Source organism: Phaseolus vulgaris, chromosome 2, assembly GCF_000499845.2.
Source record: "Phaseolus vulgaris cultivar G19833 chromosome 2, P. vulgaris v2.0, whole genome shotgun sequence".
NCBI lineage: Eukaryota > Viridiplantae > Streptophyta > Magnoliopsida > Fabales > Fabaceae > Phaseolus > Phaseolus vulgaris.
Genome location: NC_023758.2, coordinates 37,480,058 through 37,497,749, shown reverse-complemented (window position 1 = coordinate 37,497,749; position 17,692 = coordinate 37,480,058). Strand labels below are relative to the sequence as shown.

General features: G+C 26.7%; 1 protein-coding gene across 2 annotated transcripts; it reads left to right on the top strand.

Annotated features, from left to right (window-relative positions):
• The first annotated feature begins 10,704 nt into the window (after window positions 1–10,704).
• Window positions 10,705–15,412, top strand: LOC137811838 (putative pumilio homolog 8, chloroplastic). Of its 2 annotated transcripts, none has more exons than XM_068613694.1 (5): window positions 10,705–12,768; window positions 12,856–13,018; window positions 13,836–13,999; window positions 14,485–14,743; window positions 15,024–15,412. In XM_068613694.1, the coding sequence occupies exons 1-5, from the start codon at window positions 11,153–11,155 to the stop codon at window positions 15,129–15,131; spliced, it is 2,310 nt and encodes a 769-aa protein (XP_068469795.1). In that variant the 5' UTR covers window positions 10,705–11,152; the 3' UTR covers window positions 15,132–15,412. The 2 variants fall into 2 exon arrangements, 1 of the variants encoding a protein (XP_068469795.1); XR_011081167.1 differs by having other exon boundaries at window positions 10,711–12,768; window positions 13,836–14,409.
• The last annotated feature ends 2,280 nt before the right edge of the window (window positions 15,413–17,692 follow it).

The window sequence follows — 17,692 nt, the reverse complement described above, 5'->3', positions numbered from 1 at the left end:
TCGTACAAAGACCTCAAGAAAGCGCTAAATATAATATGTGCTACTGAAGAGAGTAAATGAAGTTTTATGTACAAATGTAAGATGCATATTCTAATTAATAGATGAAGCTAACGTGTAAATTAGAAAATCATTCATCAATGTGAGAACATCAATCTTTGAAGGAAGTTAACTCACACTTTCTAAAGATGATTCAAACAAAAACACACCAACCCCTTGAGCTTGCATGCTCAATCTAGTACTACTAGGGATACGGTACAAAATGCAAAGAAAATGTGCTCTTCACCATACAATTGTGTGTAATAATAAAAATTGTGAGAAAAAATTAACATATTACAAAAACACAAACACACACATGTAATGTAATGATCCTTTTAGGAGGTTTATATTTTCTTTTAAGACAAATAAAAAAAATTATTATAATATTATAAATAAATTAAACTATATGAACTTCTCCGAACATACCAAACCAGTCTCTTGTGTGAGTATGAAGATAACTTACATGCGTATTTTATCTTTTCCATAACATATATCAAATAGTTTTAAAGTTTATTAGTATAGTAAAACAAAACATAAAAGTGGTTGACACAAATGACTAAGCTCTATTGGTGCAATTACAACACAGCTCCAAAAAGGAATAAAATTTGGTTTAATTAATATTGATATAATTAATCTTTATAAATAAAGAGACACTTATTGACTCTGACTACATAAAAAGTTAGATGCAGGGAATATCTATATGATTAGACCTAGGAAAAATGAAATCCCCATAACCTATAAGCAAAATTTGTCGCTTTTGGTCAGTACATTGGTTATTCTCATAATTCATAATATAGTGTTAGAAGAATATCTTAGCCTATTCATTTATGTTTTTTTTTATAATTTTATTGATGAAATATTTCTATTTTTTTAATTTTACGATTTTTTTTTTCAACTTTCTATTTTTTAATCTTATTTTTTTAGTTGGAATAAACAAACTGTTAATTGTTATAAATAACTCATTTTTCTTCCTCATATATCTAAAAATTATATATTCAATTTTTAAATAAATAATATATATCAAATATTGAATTATACTACCTTAATAATTAGTTTAAAATAGTTAAAGAATATAATATTAATGTAGAATAATTATAATATTACTTCATAGGATTTAAAGTTTATAAACTCTAGAATTTATAGAAAAAATATGAAAGGTTAAAATTAAATACTATACTATAAAAAAAAAACTAAAAATATTTTCCACGTCTAATATTATAATATACATAAATTTTCAACATAAATATTTACATATATACATATACCGTATGAGTAGTAGTTCAAAATAATTTTTATTCATAGAGAATAATAAAAATATATATATATAATATTTCATATGCTCATTGGGGAGCTTCCACATCTAAAATCTCATATGTTCCCGTATATAATATACTATCATCATAGATAAAAAAAAAAAAAAAACACAATAAACAACTGGGTAAGTTAGCTATAAAAAAATATTTGTTAATTTCAGTTTTAATTAATAAAGTCATTAACTTTCATGCACTTTTTCAAAAGTCATTCTCATTGTTGATCTCATGAGTGAGGATGCTAGAATCTTAGAGAAAAAACAAAACATTTAGAGAAATGGTGATTCTTTAAAAAGAAAATATGAATAACTGAAATTTCTATTTATATAATTTTTTTTTTCATTTAAAATATATCACTTCTACTTTAAGATTATTTTCTAAATCCTTACAATTATGAAGTGTATTAGTACCATTCCATTAAAGTTAATTTCTAAATCTTTACAAATTATGAAATGTATTAGTACTATTACATTAAAGTTATTTTTTAAATCCTGCCAATATGAAGTGCATTAGTACCATTTCAGGTAAAAACTCAAGTTATTTAAGAAAATTATGAAAACTAAATGTAGATATTAAATTATTTTCTTAATTCAGAAAAATAGTATTATATTTTTTAGTACACTTTTAAATATTATTTAAATTTTATAGTTAAAGTGTGAATTCAATATCTATTCTTTTACATGATGAATTTAAATATTTATATTTTATTATTCATTAGAACACCACAAGAATATTACTAAATAGTAATAAAGTTTAGAGATAAAAAATAATTATTTACTATATTGATTAAATCATATACTATTTTATAGACTAAAAAATTATTAGTATCTAAAGTGGTTTATATTATTAATATAAATTTATAAAATGGTTTCTAGATTGGTATCTAAAGTAGCTACTCAAATTTAGGTACTAATCACTACAAGATAATCATAATCATGAAATAAAAACCAATTTTTCGAGACCAAAATAATTAGTTGCAATAGTAACTAAATTAGAGACCATTATAGAAACTACAAAAAATTGGTTTCTAAATTAGTTTTTATTATTGTTAAATAATTTCTAAATTTGTATTTAATTAGCAATCAAGGTTTTAGAAACCAAATTTAGAAACTAAATAATTGGTAGTTAAAACTTTGATTGCTAATTAGATATCAATTTAGAAACTATTTAACAATAATAGAAACTAATTTAGAAATCAATTTTTTAGTTAGTTTCTAAAATAGTCTCTAATTTAGTCACTATTGTAACTAATTATTTTGGTCTCTAAAAATTGGTTTTGGTTTCTATTTCATGATTTTCTTGTAGTGAATATTTTATATTCTAAATTAGTATCTAAAAGACTAATAAATCTAATTTAGAATATAAAGTAGTAAGTAGCTAAAATCTTGGTAGCTAAAGATTAAATACTAATTTATAAATTATTTTATAAATTTTTATTAATAATAGAAACTATCTTTAATATTAATAGTTTTTTAGTTTATAAGTTAATCTTTAATTTAGTGAAATAGTAACTAATCATTTTAATTTTTAAAATTAATTTTTATTTAAAGATTTTCTTGTAGTAAAAAAATATACCTTAAAAAATTCAGGTAAAAAAATTATAAATTACTGGGTCATAATTTTCTTAATTCTAAATTATATGAATTAATGCACCACTATTTTTATACATAATTCGCACACCATTCTATCATAAAAAAATATCATTGCATATATGCATTCGTTTCTTATAAACTACGAGTATAGTATAATAAAATGCGTACAAACAAATATAAATTTATTAAAATTTGTTTATTAATTTTGTTAACTAACAATTATTAGTTCATATTTTGTTGTCATTAATGTAGGCAATTATTTGTCAAATCCAAGTTCACATCTTGTACCAAACATGATTTAGAAATGAAACATTTTCTAATCACTTACAATAGTTCTTCACTTTAAATTGAATTTTGTTTCACGTGATAATTGTGTCTCAGTTTAAAATTGTGAACACAATATGTGCTATGTGGGCCAGTGCAATTTATAGCTTCCCTTGTAAGTGAACTTATAAAAGAACCAATAAAAATTACTTTTTGACACCTTCTTTCATTATTAAAACAACAATATTTTTCTATAATTTACCCTTTGGAGATCCCATGCTGTTGAACTTTCCATTATATTTTTTCTTTCTTTTTCATTTACAAATAATTGTTACAAGACATGATAACCTTGGTTTCAAGTAAGAAATCATATCTAACTACGTATATAAAAAAACAAAATTAATTTAAAGTTATTTATCAATTTATTTACAAAATTTAAATATAATTTAATTATTTCAAAAAAAATAATTAAATGTATATTTTGTGGTTATTATATTAAAAAAAAAAATTTAAAATTATAAAATTCTATCACCAAACAAGAACATTTGTGATTTTTTTTAAATCTTAAACTAATAATTGTATTTGAATTTGAAGAGGAACGCTGCAGAATATGTTTCTATATTTCATCCATTGATATTTATTTAAGTTTTAGAAAAATATTTTGTAGAATTTTAAAATTCTTTAGAAATTAATTTTTATAAGAGAGTATTAACTCTTTTACTTTGTATACAAAGCAACTTCATCTGTACCATACATAAAAAGATTTTTCATTATAACCGCTTTTTATGTAAACAAATTTATTAATGGGAAGTATTTTGTCATTTCATATGAATTATTTAAAAAATAAAATTATTTTTTAATTTTTTAAATTAATATTAATGTACAGTTTTTATATGACTCCTTACTTTTCTATTAGTTATTTATTTTAAAGCAACAAAGAGAGCATACTCTCACACATTTTCACACTAAATTTTACATATAAAATAAATTAACCTTCACTTTTAATCACTCTCTACACTCCAATTTTTGCTTTTCAATTTCGACTCATCCAAATTACATTTTTATCATCGTGAAAATTGAATAAAAGAGAAAAATGTGGATACACGGCGAATCGCATCTATGTTTCCATAGTAATTATAATGTTTTTTAAAATAAAAATATTTATTTAAAATAAAATAAAATAAAAGAACGTTAACCTTCTCACTTTCCTATTTTTGCTAGCCTCTTACTTTAGTTTTCATCATAGTTAGTTGGGAGAAGTTCTAGAAGAAGGTGTTTCCTCTTTAAATATATGAACATTATAATGGTTAAAATTGGTCCTTTCTTTTATATAGGTGTGTCTAGTGTGATTCCCAACCCATACAATATTGTTAAAACCATGATAACTATGTAGTAATACACATGACATGTATGCACGTGGGATTGCAATTTTCACATGTTAATTTATTTTTCATTAATTAATTATCCACTTAGTTATCCACATAAAATAAATTTTTATTAAGTATGTTTGCATATAATTTGAATGTCACATAATCTATTACTATACACGAGAATAAATTAAAATAATTTTTCTTATATTTTATAACTAGTTTATATATAAATTAATTTATAATTTGTATAAACTTTTAATTTTAAGATGTGGATGAATTTACTATAACTTCATCAAATTTCCACTCAATGAAACTTCAACATCAATCCAAACACCAATATTTTCTAATAAATCCTAAATTTTTATATTAGTTGTACAAGAAAATTCAACAAACTCCAAAAATGTAATTATATAGATTCTACCAATTTTCTTTTCATGCCACTTTATATATATATATATAATCATCATTACATAACCATTTTTTCTCAACATTACTTATATTTAAAAAATATACAACTAATCTATAAAAAAAATGTATAGCTCTTAAGAGTTCTCAAATCAATTTCTCCTATCATCACTATTATCAACATCAATTATTTTAATAAATCAAGTTAACTTCCTTTGTCTTAGAACAAATTAATTATGATATTTATATATAAGAAATATAAACATAACATTATGAATTGTGATATTTATATATGGAAATTTAAAATATAGTTTGTGAGTTTGTGATTTATCATTTATAAACATTTTAAGCTAATGGGCTCACTTAGGCGAGTAAAACCTAAAAAGGTCCAATGTTACTGGAGCAATCTCGCTTGAGCGAGATCTATTGGTGGCGTCTTGACTTTTTGCGAGTTTGGGGCAGCTTTTGCGATGTTGGTGCATTCCAACTTTCCCTTTTTAGCTTTGTATATTTTTCTTTTGCCCAATTATCTTTGTTCTTCCCTAAATCTTGAAATTAACATAGATTTTGGAATAAATCGTTCTTATTTAAATTAAAATCACAAAATATGTAAAAAGGTATAACTTGATACATTAGAGATTATTTTATTAATTAATACCCACATATATTTTAATATGAAATATTATTGAAAATTGACACTTGTCATTAATGCATGAGGTTGATTTTTTTTTTATATATTTCACTCAAGAGAATGATTATTTGCTCAAACAAAATAGAGTTCAAACTCAATATTTCCTCTCAACCTTATTTTTGCTCAAATGAAGAAATTTTTGCTCAAGCGAAAAATAAAGTTGAAATTCAACCTTTGCTCTCGATCCTACTTTTGCTCAAACAAAAAAAACTTTTGCTCAAACAATCACTCCCCTTTTGTCTCTTTAATTGATTGAATGTGAATATTAAATATAAATGTAATTAATATATTTATTTGACTTGTGGTTTTGTCTAAATGAACTATGTATGGAAATGGTTGTTGAGATTGATAAGAATTATATGAATTTGAGATTACAAATATGGGATAATTTTTGAATCACTGTTTGATTTGTTGTGTTAGGAAAAAAATATCTTGTAATAGAGTTTTCTAACTTCATTGATAGTCTAAATCACATAAATTAAGACATAAGATTATGAGAATCTGAAGGGGAGCTTATTGTATAGTCAGAACACCATACAATTGAGGTTTGTGTATACCTAAACTTACCCCGATCCATACAATCGAGGTTTGTGTATACTTGTAGCTAAAAATGGATCATATGTTAATATCTAATAGTGAATGTTTAATACGAGTCTTTCAGAAGACGTATGTAGATATTCCTTGGTGAATATCCTTCTATGTATAGACTTGTGTGGTCTATATGGTTATGCATGTTTATGTTTGATGAAATTGAGTTGGTTATGAATTGCTGGTTAAAATGTTTCCTTTTATATAGATTTGTCTCGTGTTGAAAAATTATTTCAATAACTTATCCTTATACGTGTTGTTTTTGTAGTGAACTGTTATGACTATACATGAGATGCAAATATAGGTTTTGAAGCTATATTTGGAAGAAACTAAGGAATAATATAAGTTATCTTGTTGAAAAAAATAAATATATGTACATATATTTTGTTATGTTTCATGTTTTTTTTAAAAACTAAATGTTTTGTACATGCCATTTGTTGGGTTTATAGTAAAGTGGGTAGTTTTGTGTAATGTTACAAACAAAAGTATGTGTAAACATGTACTTTAAACCCACATTGATCCACACATAGTCAAAAATACATACCGGAGGTGCTAAAATGAGTCTAATGTTAAATCTCTAGTGGAGAATGATTAACAGAGATCTTTCAGTAGAAAGAGTTAAAGTGGATGTTTGAGAAAAAATTATGAGAGTTTGTGAGTGTGATGTGATGACTCTGAGAAAATTTTAATTTTTTTTAAAGGTGTAAATTGTTATTTTACAAATTTACCATTGTTTATAAAAAAATTAATAATGAAATGAGTTATTTTTGTTTGAAAATAAACAACTTTCACATATTCGAAGATTTAAAAATTATAATTAGAAAATAAACATATATTAAATGTAAATAGGTATAATTTAAAAATTATAATTAGAAAAAAATATGTATTCAATAAATTAAAAAAAATAGAACTTTAAGTAATTTATTAAAATATTAAAATTGTAATATAAAATTGAAAAAAAAAATCAGATCTTATAGAAATAAAAAATTATTATTTTTAATATTAAAAATCATGTAGTAATGAAAAATAAAAATACTACAACAACAAAAATATAATGCAATTAACTATAGAAAAAAAATTCATAGTAAATTATTATCAAATAAATTAGAACTCATAAAGATAATAATTATACACAAAAATATATTAATATAAATACAACAAAAAATTAAATAAAACCAGAACATCAAGTAATTTTTAAAATATTAAACATATAATATAAAATTATAAAAAAAATCACATCTTATATAAATAAAAAATACTAGTTTTTAATATTAAAAAATTTACAACAATAAAAAATAAAAAATACTACAAACAATATAATCAAATAAATGAGGATAATTTTGAAATTTTTAAAAAAATAACACATGTTGACTTGTTTTTTTCTCTACATCTCTTTATTCTACAATTTTACAAAAAGATATTTACCATTCACACCTATATCATCTCCTTCTCCTTCCCATAAAATTATGAATTTAGATGAAAAGGAAAATGCATTTATAAGTTATTGTTAATAACCAAATGCAATTTTCTCTCCGCTTGTTGTGTTAACAAGATATTTGGTTTTATGTTATGTTGGTTAAGATTATTTACTGAAAAAAAAAAATATTATGAAACATTCTTACCTTTTAAATTTTTTTTAAGTACTGCATTGATATAGTTTTAATTCCAATGCCTAAGAGTACCGACAATTCCATTCGTAAGAATGTGAAAAGTTATTTTTTAACTTCTTATAACTTTAACTTTATTTTAAAATTTCAAAAACCTAAAAGTTAACGAAATATATTTTAAACACGTGTAAGAATTGCATAGAATACGGTTACAACATCCTTTATTGTTGTAATTCCCGAGAAGAACGTGTAGTTGAAACAAAAACTTCCCACTGACATCGGTTGAATTAATCACAATTTCCCTAATTCCCCTTTTATTTTGGAGAATAACACTCACAACCAATTTATGTTCCGATTTTTATTAGTTACTCTTATTATTAAAAAAATATTCTCATTTAAAAAATATTTAAAATTATTTTTGTTAGAAGATATTTTATCAGTTGTCTCTAACTTAACATATTTTTAGAAATTATTCTCATTTTAATTAAGTTATATATTATATATATTAATTATTAATTCCATATATTAAATATTCAGTTTTATTTGTTAAAATTTGTTTATTTCAAAATGTTTAAGAATAATACTTGTTGTAACATTTTTATTGTTGATTTATATATTTAATTGTGTCCTTGTATCTACAATTTTTTTGATTTAATTTTCATATTAAACTCAATTTTATGTTTATTCAAATTTTTTAAACTTTTTTCTTAAATTTAGAAATCTTATTTTCATATGGAGGTGTTGTTTACATACAAAAAATAAGAAAATAATTGTGTAATTTTTTTTATAGCTATTTTACTAATCTAAACTTTAACTCAAATATTCCTTACAAAATTACACAAACTTTACTTTCATATGTTTAATATTAAATATCATTTTTTTAAAAATAAACATAAAATTATTATATTTTAAAGTTAATTACCTGAGTTCAATTGTTTTGTATAAATTATCTTTTTAATTATTACAATTTTGTACATTTAAATTAAAATTGAAGAGATTATTAATCTAAATAAAATAAATTCACAATTAATATTTTATTTTAAAAATTAAATAATTAAAATATCATTTTTTACAAAAAAAATTATGAAAGATTATTAATTTTTTTTAACTAACTTTAATACTATTATATATAATATATTTAAAATAAGTTAATATAATATAGTATAAATAATAAATATAATATAACATAATATGGGATTGATTTTTTACTAAGTTCTTAATGTATCATGTATATAATCAAGTAATAATATATATATATATATATATATTAATTTTAAAAAATACGAGAGAAATGAAAATTATACATTTAGATTGTGAAACATAAGTAACTGGTAAACAGATGTAAAATAGAGATATGTTTTAATTTATTTTATTTCATTCATATTATATATTCACAATAAATATATAGTTATTTTTGTTGGATTAGTTGAATTTAAATACCCTTAATATTTATATTTCTCATACTAATTAAATGTATCACTTTTATATTTATTCTAACAAAATTGATTAATTTCTTCTTCTTCTTATTTTAATTAGTTTGTGGTTAAAAAATATAAGAGTCCTTTCATAAATTACTTATTTTATACTAGTCTAATTAAACATTTTAGAAAATAAAAAAAAATTCACTTTTAAATCCATTTTTATTAGTTAAACATATGAAATATTTTTATATTAAAAAAATAATGAATTATTTTTAGATGATAAAACATATGTAGAATTTGTTTTGAAATTGAAGGATCAAATTCATTTATATGAAAATGACTTTGCTTAAGTTTGATAAAAATTTCTGAAGTATTTTTTTTTTCAAAAATAAACTAATCCAAGACTTCTTATGTAAAATTATTTGACTATAAGTGTTTAATATAAACTCACTCAAAAAAAAAAATATTTTTAGGCATAACAATATGGCTTATTTAAATAAATATTACTATTACTTATTATTATCATATGATTTTTACAATATATTGAAAGTAACAGTTATTAATTTAAAATAATTAGTCTTTTACTATAGTTTGAGAGATATCCTTAATATTTTTTTTATTTAAATAATAATTGTGCTAATATAAATAAAGTTTCTACTTTGTAAGCTTTGTTAAATGATAAGATTATGTGCTATTATAAAGAAGTTAAACTCCACTATTAAGTTCAAACTTAAATATTTTTACTCTTTCTATATACCTTAACTAGTAATGATTTTGATTTTGACAATTTAAAATTTGTTCTACATTTGTTTCATTGACTTATTAGTTTAAGAACCTGTTTAGGAATACAATACAATATACTTGTTTAAAATGCTAAATGAAAAAACAGGATTTTGGGTACAATGCTATAAACTTGGTTTGAACTCATAATTAAGGTTTTTTAACATCTGATTTTTTTTGGTAAATGATTATATGAAATTTAAAAATATTAATATTTTAATTTAAAATAATTTGATATTCACCTAAAAAAGTTTTTCTCGTATATTTTTAGCATATATTGGCGTTCCCTCAACTATTTTTCTTTAATAAAATATTATCTTTAGTTTAATAATTCATAAAAATTATTTTAATTTTTTTAAAGGAGTTTTTCTCTTAAAGAATATTAACATAGAGAATAGTATATATTTTTGTTGATTTTCGGAGAAAGAAACATATTAACAAATTATTTCTATGATGCATAAATTATCATGATATATTAAAAGGATTTAATAGTTGTTTGGTGCAAAAATAATAATAAAAAATTTGAAATGATATTTAAATATGGTAAAAAATGATCGATAATTTGTGATATTTATACTATAAATAAATATATTCCAATTAAATATTCGCTCTATATAAATATAGAAAGCCCGTAGCGTCTGTTCTTGCTTCAGCTTTAATGGCCTGTGAGACTACGCTGAGTGTGTACGCCTACGGTTCCCAGTGACCGCATGTAAATCTTCAATATTTGCATGCTTCACCAACTCCTCTCAGACAATACCCATTACCCAAATAATATGATTTTCTCAAAATGCAAATGCAAATGCAATCCCAATTCTCTTCATAATAATAAAGGACCTAACTTTTTCAGTTTTTCCAACCACAGCCCAACCCAGATGACCCAAGACTCGTAATTTCTTATGGGATTGTGTTTTTCACTCTCTTTTAATCGGTATCTGAAATGGGTTTTCTGATTCATGGACTCTTTTGATTGCTGTGCGTGAGTTTGGTTTCTTCTTGTTTTTTGTTCTGTTTTTTTGTTGGCTTTTCTTTTTGTTGTGTTCTGTCAGTGGTTGTTGGTGTGTGAAAGCATTGAGATAGGGAAAGAGATGTTGGAGAACGTGAAGGACGACGGGGGGCTTGAGGAGCTTGAGATGCTGCTGAATGAGATCCCTCAGGCAACATCAAACAATCTTTACCACGGGAAATCACATGATGTTCATCATGGTGATGATCATCATAATCATGGTTCTTTGGTGTCTAATGGAATGTGTGGTGTGTGTGATGATGACCCATTTAGTCAGATTCAGTATCCTTGTGTCTCGTCTCCTGTGAGTGGTTTTTCTCTGCAATCTGATGGCTCTTCCTCTAGCTTGTTCTCTTCTGGCCATGCTTTGTCTGACACTGGATCACCAACCCCTCCTCCATTGGAGGATCTTAAATCCACCATGCCTTCCGGAGGTTCTTCTTCTTACCCTAATAACCGTTTCACCACACCTGATTCAACTGTTTTCAATATTGCCAATGGAGGTTTGGTTGATGAATTTGGCCTGTGTGCCAATTTAAGTAAAATGTACATCAGCAACCAACAAGAGAGACCTTGTGATTTCAAGCAGCCTTCAATGTCCATGAATAGGCCACTATTTCCTGAATGTTCCTTCACTGGAAATGGTCCAACCAATGTTCACACACAAGGGGCACATTGCAGTTTAAGAAAAGGTTCTTTGGATTGTTTTGGGGTTCAACCCCCTCTTCCTTGGAGTCCTGTAAATCATGATGGTGAAATGAATATGGCGATGTCCGGTTTGCCCCGGGACTATAGAATGCCTAATTTATTTGGATCAAGACAGTGTGCTGAAAGGACTGAGACAATGCTCTCTCAATTAAATGACTTCAGTGGTTCATTGGAGTCTCCGTGTCATCATACACGGCAGCTTATGAATAACTACTATTGTGGAGGAAGTCGAAGCCAGCCACCAGAGTACACTTCTTCTTTGAGCAGAAATCCAGTGGTTGATTCGTTACTTTATGCTCAGAACAATGGAATGCATCTAACTGAGGAAGCAGGCATGTCAAGATGGCCTAGCTCTTCTCGGTGTGTTAATGTAAGACCTTATTTGGGTGTTCAAGATTTACTGCAGTATAGCCGTTCTGTGCCTAATAATCCAAGAGCTGTGCCTCTATCAAATGCTAGAATCCCACAAGGAAATATAGATGCAATTGCAAGTGAGGGGAGCTTCATCATACAAGGTGAAGGTGTAAATTATGTTGCTGGCAGAGGTTCGGATTCTTCCATGTATCATAGTAGGTCTGCACTACGAGGCACTGGCTTTGATAGGCATTATAAGAGATCAGAGCTAGGCATGCCTTACCAGGTTGTAGGAAATTTTGACAATCCTAGGGGTGCCAGGATAGGTTGCTCCTTTCCTTTGGTGCCCAAATACAGTTCTGTAGCTGAAGCTCAGGGTTATATATATTTAATGGCTAAAGATCAGCATGGCTGTAGGTTCTTGCAGAAAATGTTTGACGAGGGTACACCGGAAGATGTTCAAGTGATATTTAACGAGATCATTGATCATGTAGTGGAACTTATGGTGAATCCTTTTGGAAATTACCTTATGCAGAAGTTATTAGATGTATGCAATGAAGAACAGAGGATGCAAATCCTACTAATCCTTACTGAAGAACCTGGCCAGCTTGTCAGAATCTCTTTAAACACTCATGGGTAATGGCACAACTTGCAACTACTTAAATATGATATGGTTGTGTTATATTGAATTTGACTTGATTTCTTTACCTTTTCTTTTATCAGCACTCGTGTGGTTCAGAAACTAATTGAGTCTCTCAGAACAAGGCAGCAAATTTCATTAGCTGTTTCAGCTCTTGAACCAGGATTCTTGGCTCTCATCAAAGATCTAAATGGAAACCATGTGGTTCAGCGCTGTTTGCTTTGTTTGAGCAATGAAGATAACAAGGCACGATTTCTATCTTTCTCATTAAAGCATTATATATTGGATAGTAATATTGTACATGATATTGTTATCAGTGAACAGAAATATGTATGCTTATCTCACTCTCTTGTTTCTGTTTTATAAACATTTTAGTCGGTGATAATTGATCATTTCATGTGAAATAGAATTTCCTTGTTTTCTTACATATTCATTTCATTCTGAAAATTCTTCTTCCTTAACATGCAACCCTTTTTAATCTGATAACAATATTGGTACTTTAAAAAATGGCACATATAAATGTTTGAACTTTTTGTGCCGTGGACTAGACTTCTTAAATGTGCTAAAAGTTTCATCTCCAAGACTAATAATGAATATGAATTTATATAAATGTCATGTGTTGCTCTAAGATTCCAATTCTGTTTCAAAGAAAAAAGTTGTATTGATTCATTATGTATAAAAACACCACTCTAACGACTAATGCTTAGGTCAGAAGAAACATTGCTTGTGAAGGGTTTTGAATTTAAGGGTTGGAGAAAATCCTATTACAAATTTTATAAGAATTAGAAAACTAGAGTTCTAAGGACATTTACTTCCATTGTGAAATTAACATCAAGTAGAGCAATATTAGAATAGGATCAAAAGAAACAAGCTTGTAATGATCTGGATTCTGGAATAAAGGGCTTGTGAACTATAATTGAAATGCTGTCCATTTTGGCGTTGAAAATTTGATTTTTGTTCTTGACTTGAACCATGACTGAAGTGTGATGAAACGCAGAATAAATTTGCAAATTGATGTCTGGTTGCATAAGTAAACATTTACTCTGTTTTTTGCATTCTGCAGTTCATTTTTGTTGCTGCTGCAAAGTATTGTGTTGACATTGCAACTCACCAACATGGATGTTGTGTTCTGCAAAGATGCATTGGCCATTCGAGCGGGGAGTACCGAGAAAAACTGATTGAAGAAATATGTGCTAATGCACTTCTGCTAGCTCAAGATCAATACGGGTAACTATTGGAAGCATTATAGCTTATAGAGCACGAAATTCCTTTGATTGGTTCATCTTCTTCTAGTTAGAATATGCACTTCCCATCCCACAAACATGCCTCTTTTTCTTCCGGAAGTGAGATTCATAGTTGTAGCCAAGTGTCATTGACATTTTGTATAAAAAGTTTATCCCATTTTCATGAGGCCAAGATTAATGAGGACTGGAAAATATGGCGGTCAGACAGTACCTGTTGTTCTACATTATCTTCTTTCACATATGACCATTCCTTGCGCTAGGACTGGAAAAAGTGAATAGTACACTAGGAAACAAGATTGTTAATAACTACTGGATCAATTTTACATTTGTTATCAGTTTTAACATCTCAGGAATTTGTTAAATCAGATGGTAGTACAAAGCACTCAAACAACTGTGAGCCTTTTTCTCTATTGACTCTGAATTCATTTTTCTACCCTTTCATCACTCTGTTCTTTATGCCTGCTGCAGAAATTATGTTGTTCAATTTATCTTGGACTTAAAGATTCCATCTGCCACCACATTTATAAGGTCGCAATTTGAAGCCAACTATGTGCACCTGTCAAGGCAGAAGTTTGGTAGTCACGTGATTGAAAAATGTCTTGCTGTATTCAATGATGAAAATCGATCAAGAGTCATTCTGGAGCTGTTGTCCACTCCTCACTTTGAACACTTGCTTCAAGATCCACATGCAAACTATGTTGTTCAATCAGCACTTCGACATTCTGAGGTTTGTAACATTACCACCTTAGTTTCTTTATCCTCTTTGAAAAGCCAGTGACAGAAAAATAATCAGTGCAAACTCCTGTCATAATTTATCACTGGCCAAAATCTATACCATCTACAAATATGTTGTAATACTACTGTTTTAGATCAGTAAATAGTGCGTATAATTTTTATACTTATATTATAGCAGTTTAAGAGCTTCATTTCATCACTGAGTTTTGATCCTGATCTAGTGGATTTTTTTTTGTTTCTTCTTCTCTCTTTGCCTTTTCCTTGTAAACTAGGGCCGTGTGCACAATGTACTGGTTGAAGCAATTGAGTCCCACAAAGCCATTTCTCGAAACAGCCCGTATTCCAAGAAGATTTTCTCGCAGAAGTTTTTGAAGAAATGATGTACATTCTCCCCTTGTGCAAGAAGTGTTCTTGTTGTTTAGGTCTGCCACAACAGTTTATGTATGTTTTGGATGGTTATTTAACTGTAAGTTGAAATGCTGATAACCATACAAAGGAGTTAAGGTCTCTGTTTATAAGTGTTTGTCCATCTGCTCAGCTAATTATGGAAAAAAGGGGAAGAGAAAAACAGAAGAGCAGAAATTTTGCTCACGTTTTAGATCTTTTGCATGTACTATTTTCTTGTATTTCAACTTATTGGGTAATATTATGATGTTAATTATGCTACTCTCACTCTGTGGGAATGTATGGTGTATATAACTAGATTTCTGCTTTTGTTGTGTAATGAAAAATGCTATCAAACCACTCTTTAAGATACTGTTTTGAACACACCTTTTTACTATTGGCTGAATCATAGTTTTCAATAAATACCAACTAATAATGGTGTGTATTAAAAGTGTATGACAAAAATGTCTTAGTAGCAATTCTCATTGCATATTTGTTCATGATTTTTAAATCTCATGTCTTAGGTAGGTTCTTCCACATGGAGGCTGAATTTGGCATTTTGGCCCCTCTAAAATGCATTCACCACCTTAAAACCAAAGTAGTATAGAACAATAATAGGTTATTACTAAATAAACGATTAAAATTGTTATTATATGTATATAATCACATAAGAATTTATTAAATTCTCAACCGTTTCCTAAAACAATCTTTTTTAAAGGACAGAGTAGGGTGGCTTTTCGGCTAAAATTTAAGGAACCTACCTAAACCTTTTAATGAAACAACATTAGGAGGAATGAAAAAGTTTTAATTTATTATTAAAATTAATGGACTAATAGTTCTACCATAACCTCATGGGACATGGAAATACATTTAGTTTCTAAATTTAATCCTTCCTTCATTCTCACATATGAGCCACAAAAATATACTAAACATAACTACTTGCGGATATTCAAGGTCGCTCTACTCGTTAACCCAAGAACATTCAAAACTTATATTTCAAAAAAACAAAAATTATGCATTTATTTGCAAACTTTACTTCTCTTGTTTTTCATCACTCATGAATATTTTTATAATTGTTCTCTTAGAAGGTGGAAAATAGTTCAACAAGTTCTGCAATGAGTAAAATCTTTGTGTTAGAGAATTCTTTTAAGATAAACTCTCATTTAATATATCTGATTAGGGAATGAATGAAGATTTATCTGCCGAACATCTTTTAATATTCAAGTCAATAAAAACTTGACAATAATATATTATTATTATTATTATTATTATGAGTAAACATAATTGCTTAAATGAGTATTCTAGTTGGTTAATACTTATATTTAAAGAATTTTGAGTATTAAATAATACTAAAATACAAAAAATATATTTGTAAACAATGATTATTAAAAATGTTTGCTCGTATTTAATAATAATAATAATAATAATAATAATAATAATAATAATAATAATAATAATAATGATGATGAGGACGAGGAGGAGAAATCCAAAAACATTCAATAATTTTAGCTGATTTTTGCTTGAACGATAATCTGATCATTTAAGCAAAATTTGGCTTGAATTGATTCTCTTTATACCGGACTATTTTTGTTTGAGTTAATTTTATTGTCACGTTTTTGTTTGAGCAAAAAAGGCTTTACTTGAGCAAATTGCATTGGTTGGGACATTTCAACACCGTCATACTTTCTCTTAGCAAAAATAGGCTCGAGGCAAACCTTCCCATGGAGGAAACCTCAATTTTCTCCCTAACAAACAAGTTTACCATCCCATCATATCATCAAAAACAACCAAACAATGACTTATACATCGAAAACAATATAGAATTAAGGTTTCAAACAAACATAATATAATCATTACCATCATTACATACTATGCGTCCTAGTTATTATCCTTGAATGTTAACTTCCCTAACATGGATTATGTTGTCTCCTTTTCTCAAACAAGAATAATACGAACCAAATCTTAGTTCTCATTTATCTCAGAATCTTAGGTAGCATTACCTCATAAACATAATCCAATTAGAAAAATCCTCAAAAAATAGAAACTCCTAAGAATAAATAGACTTAGACTTACTTGTTCACAAATATGGTCGGGTAGAGTCCATCCTCCCTTTATCAACTTTTTGTTACTTATTCCAAATTTAAAAACTGATAAAGTTTCAATCTATTTGCCTTAGTGAGAACTCATAGAGAATGTTAGTAGAAAGATAAAAGTTTTGTGAATAAATGAATAAATCTAAAATCAACTCACAATAGACTTAGACCTCTCAAGATACAAAGAAACACTCTCAAAGAGAGAATAACAAAATCTCATTGGGTATGCTTCACAACATGAAGGATTTACAATGTTTAGTTCACAATCCAAAAGACTACACACTCTATGTACAAATAATATGAACTTTGAGAATTGAAACTTTTCTAGACAAAAATGGTTTTCTAATTATTGTTGTTGTCTTCTTCAATTTTGAGTCCTTTATATAGTATTCAGAAATGTGAACATTGAAGCTTGAATCTGCAATACTCGAAGACTGCTCAATTTATGCACTATAGCTTTTTCT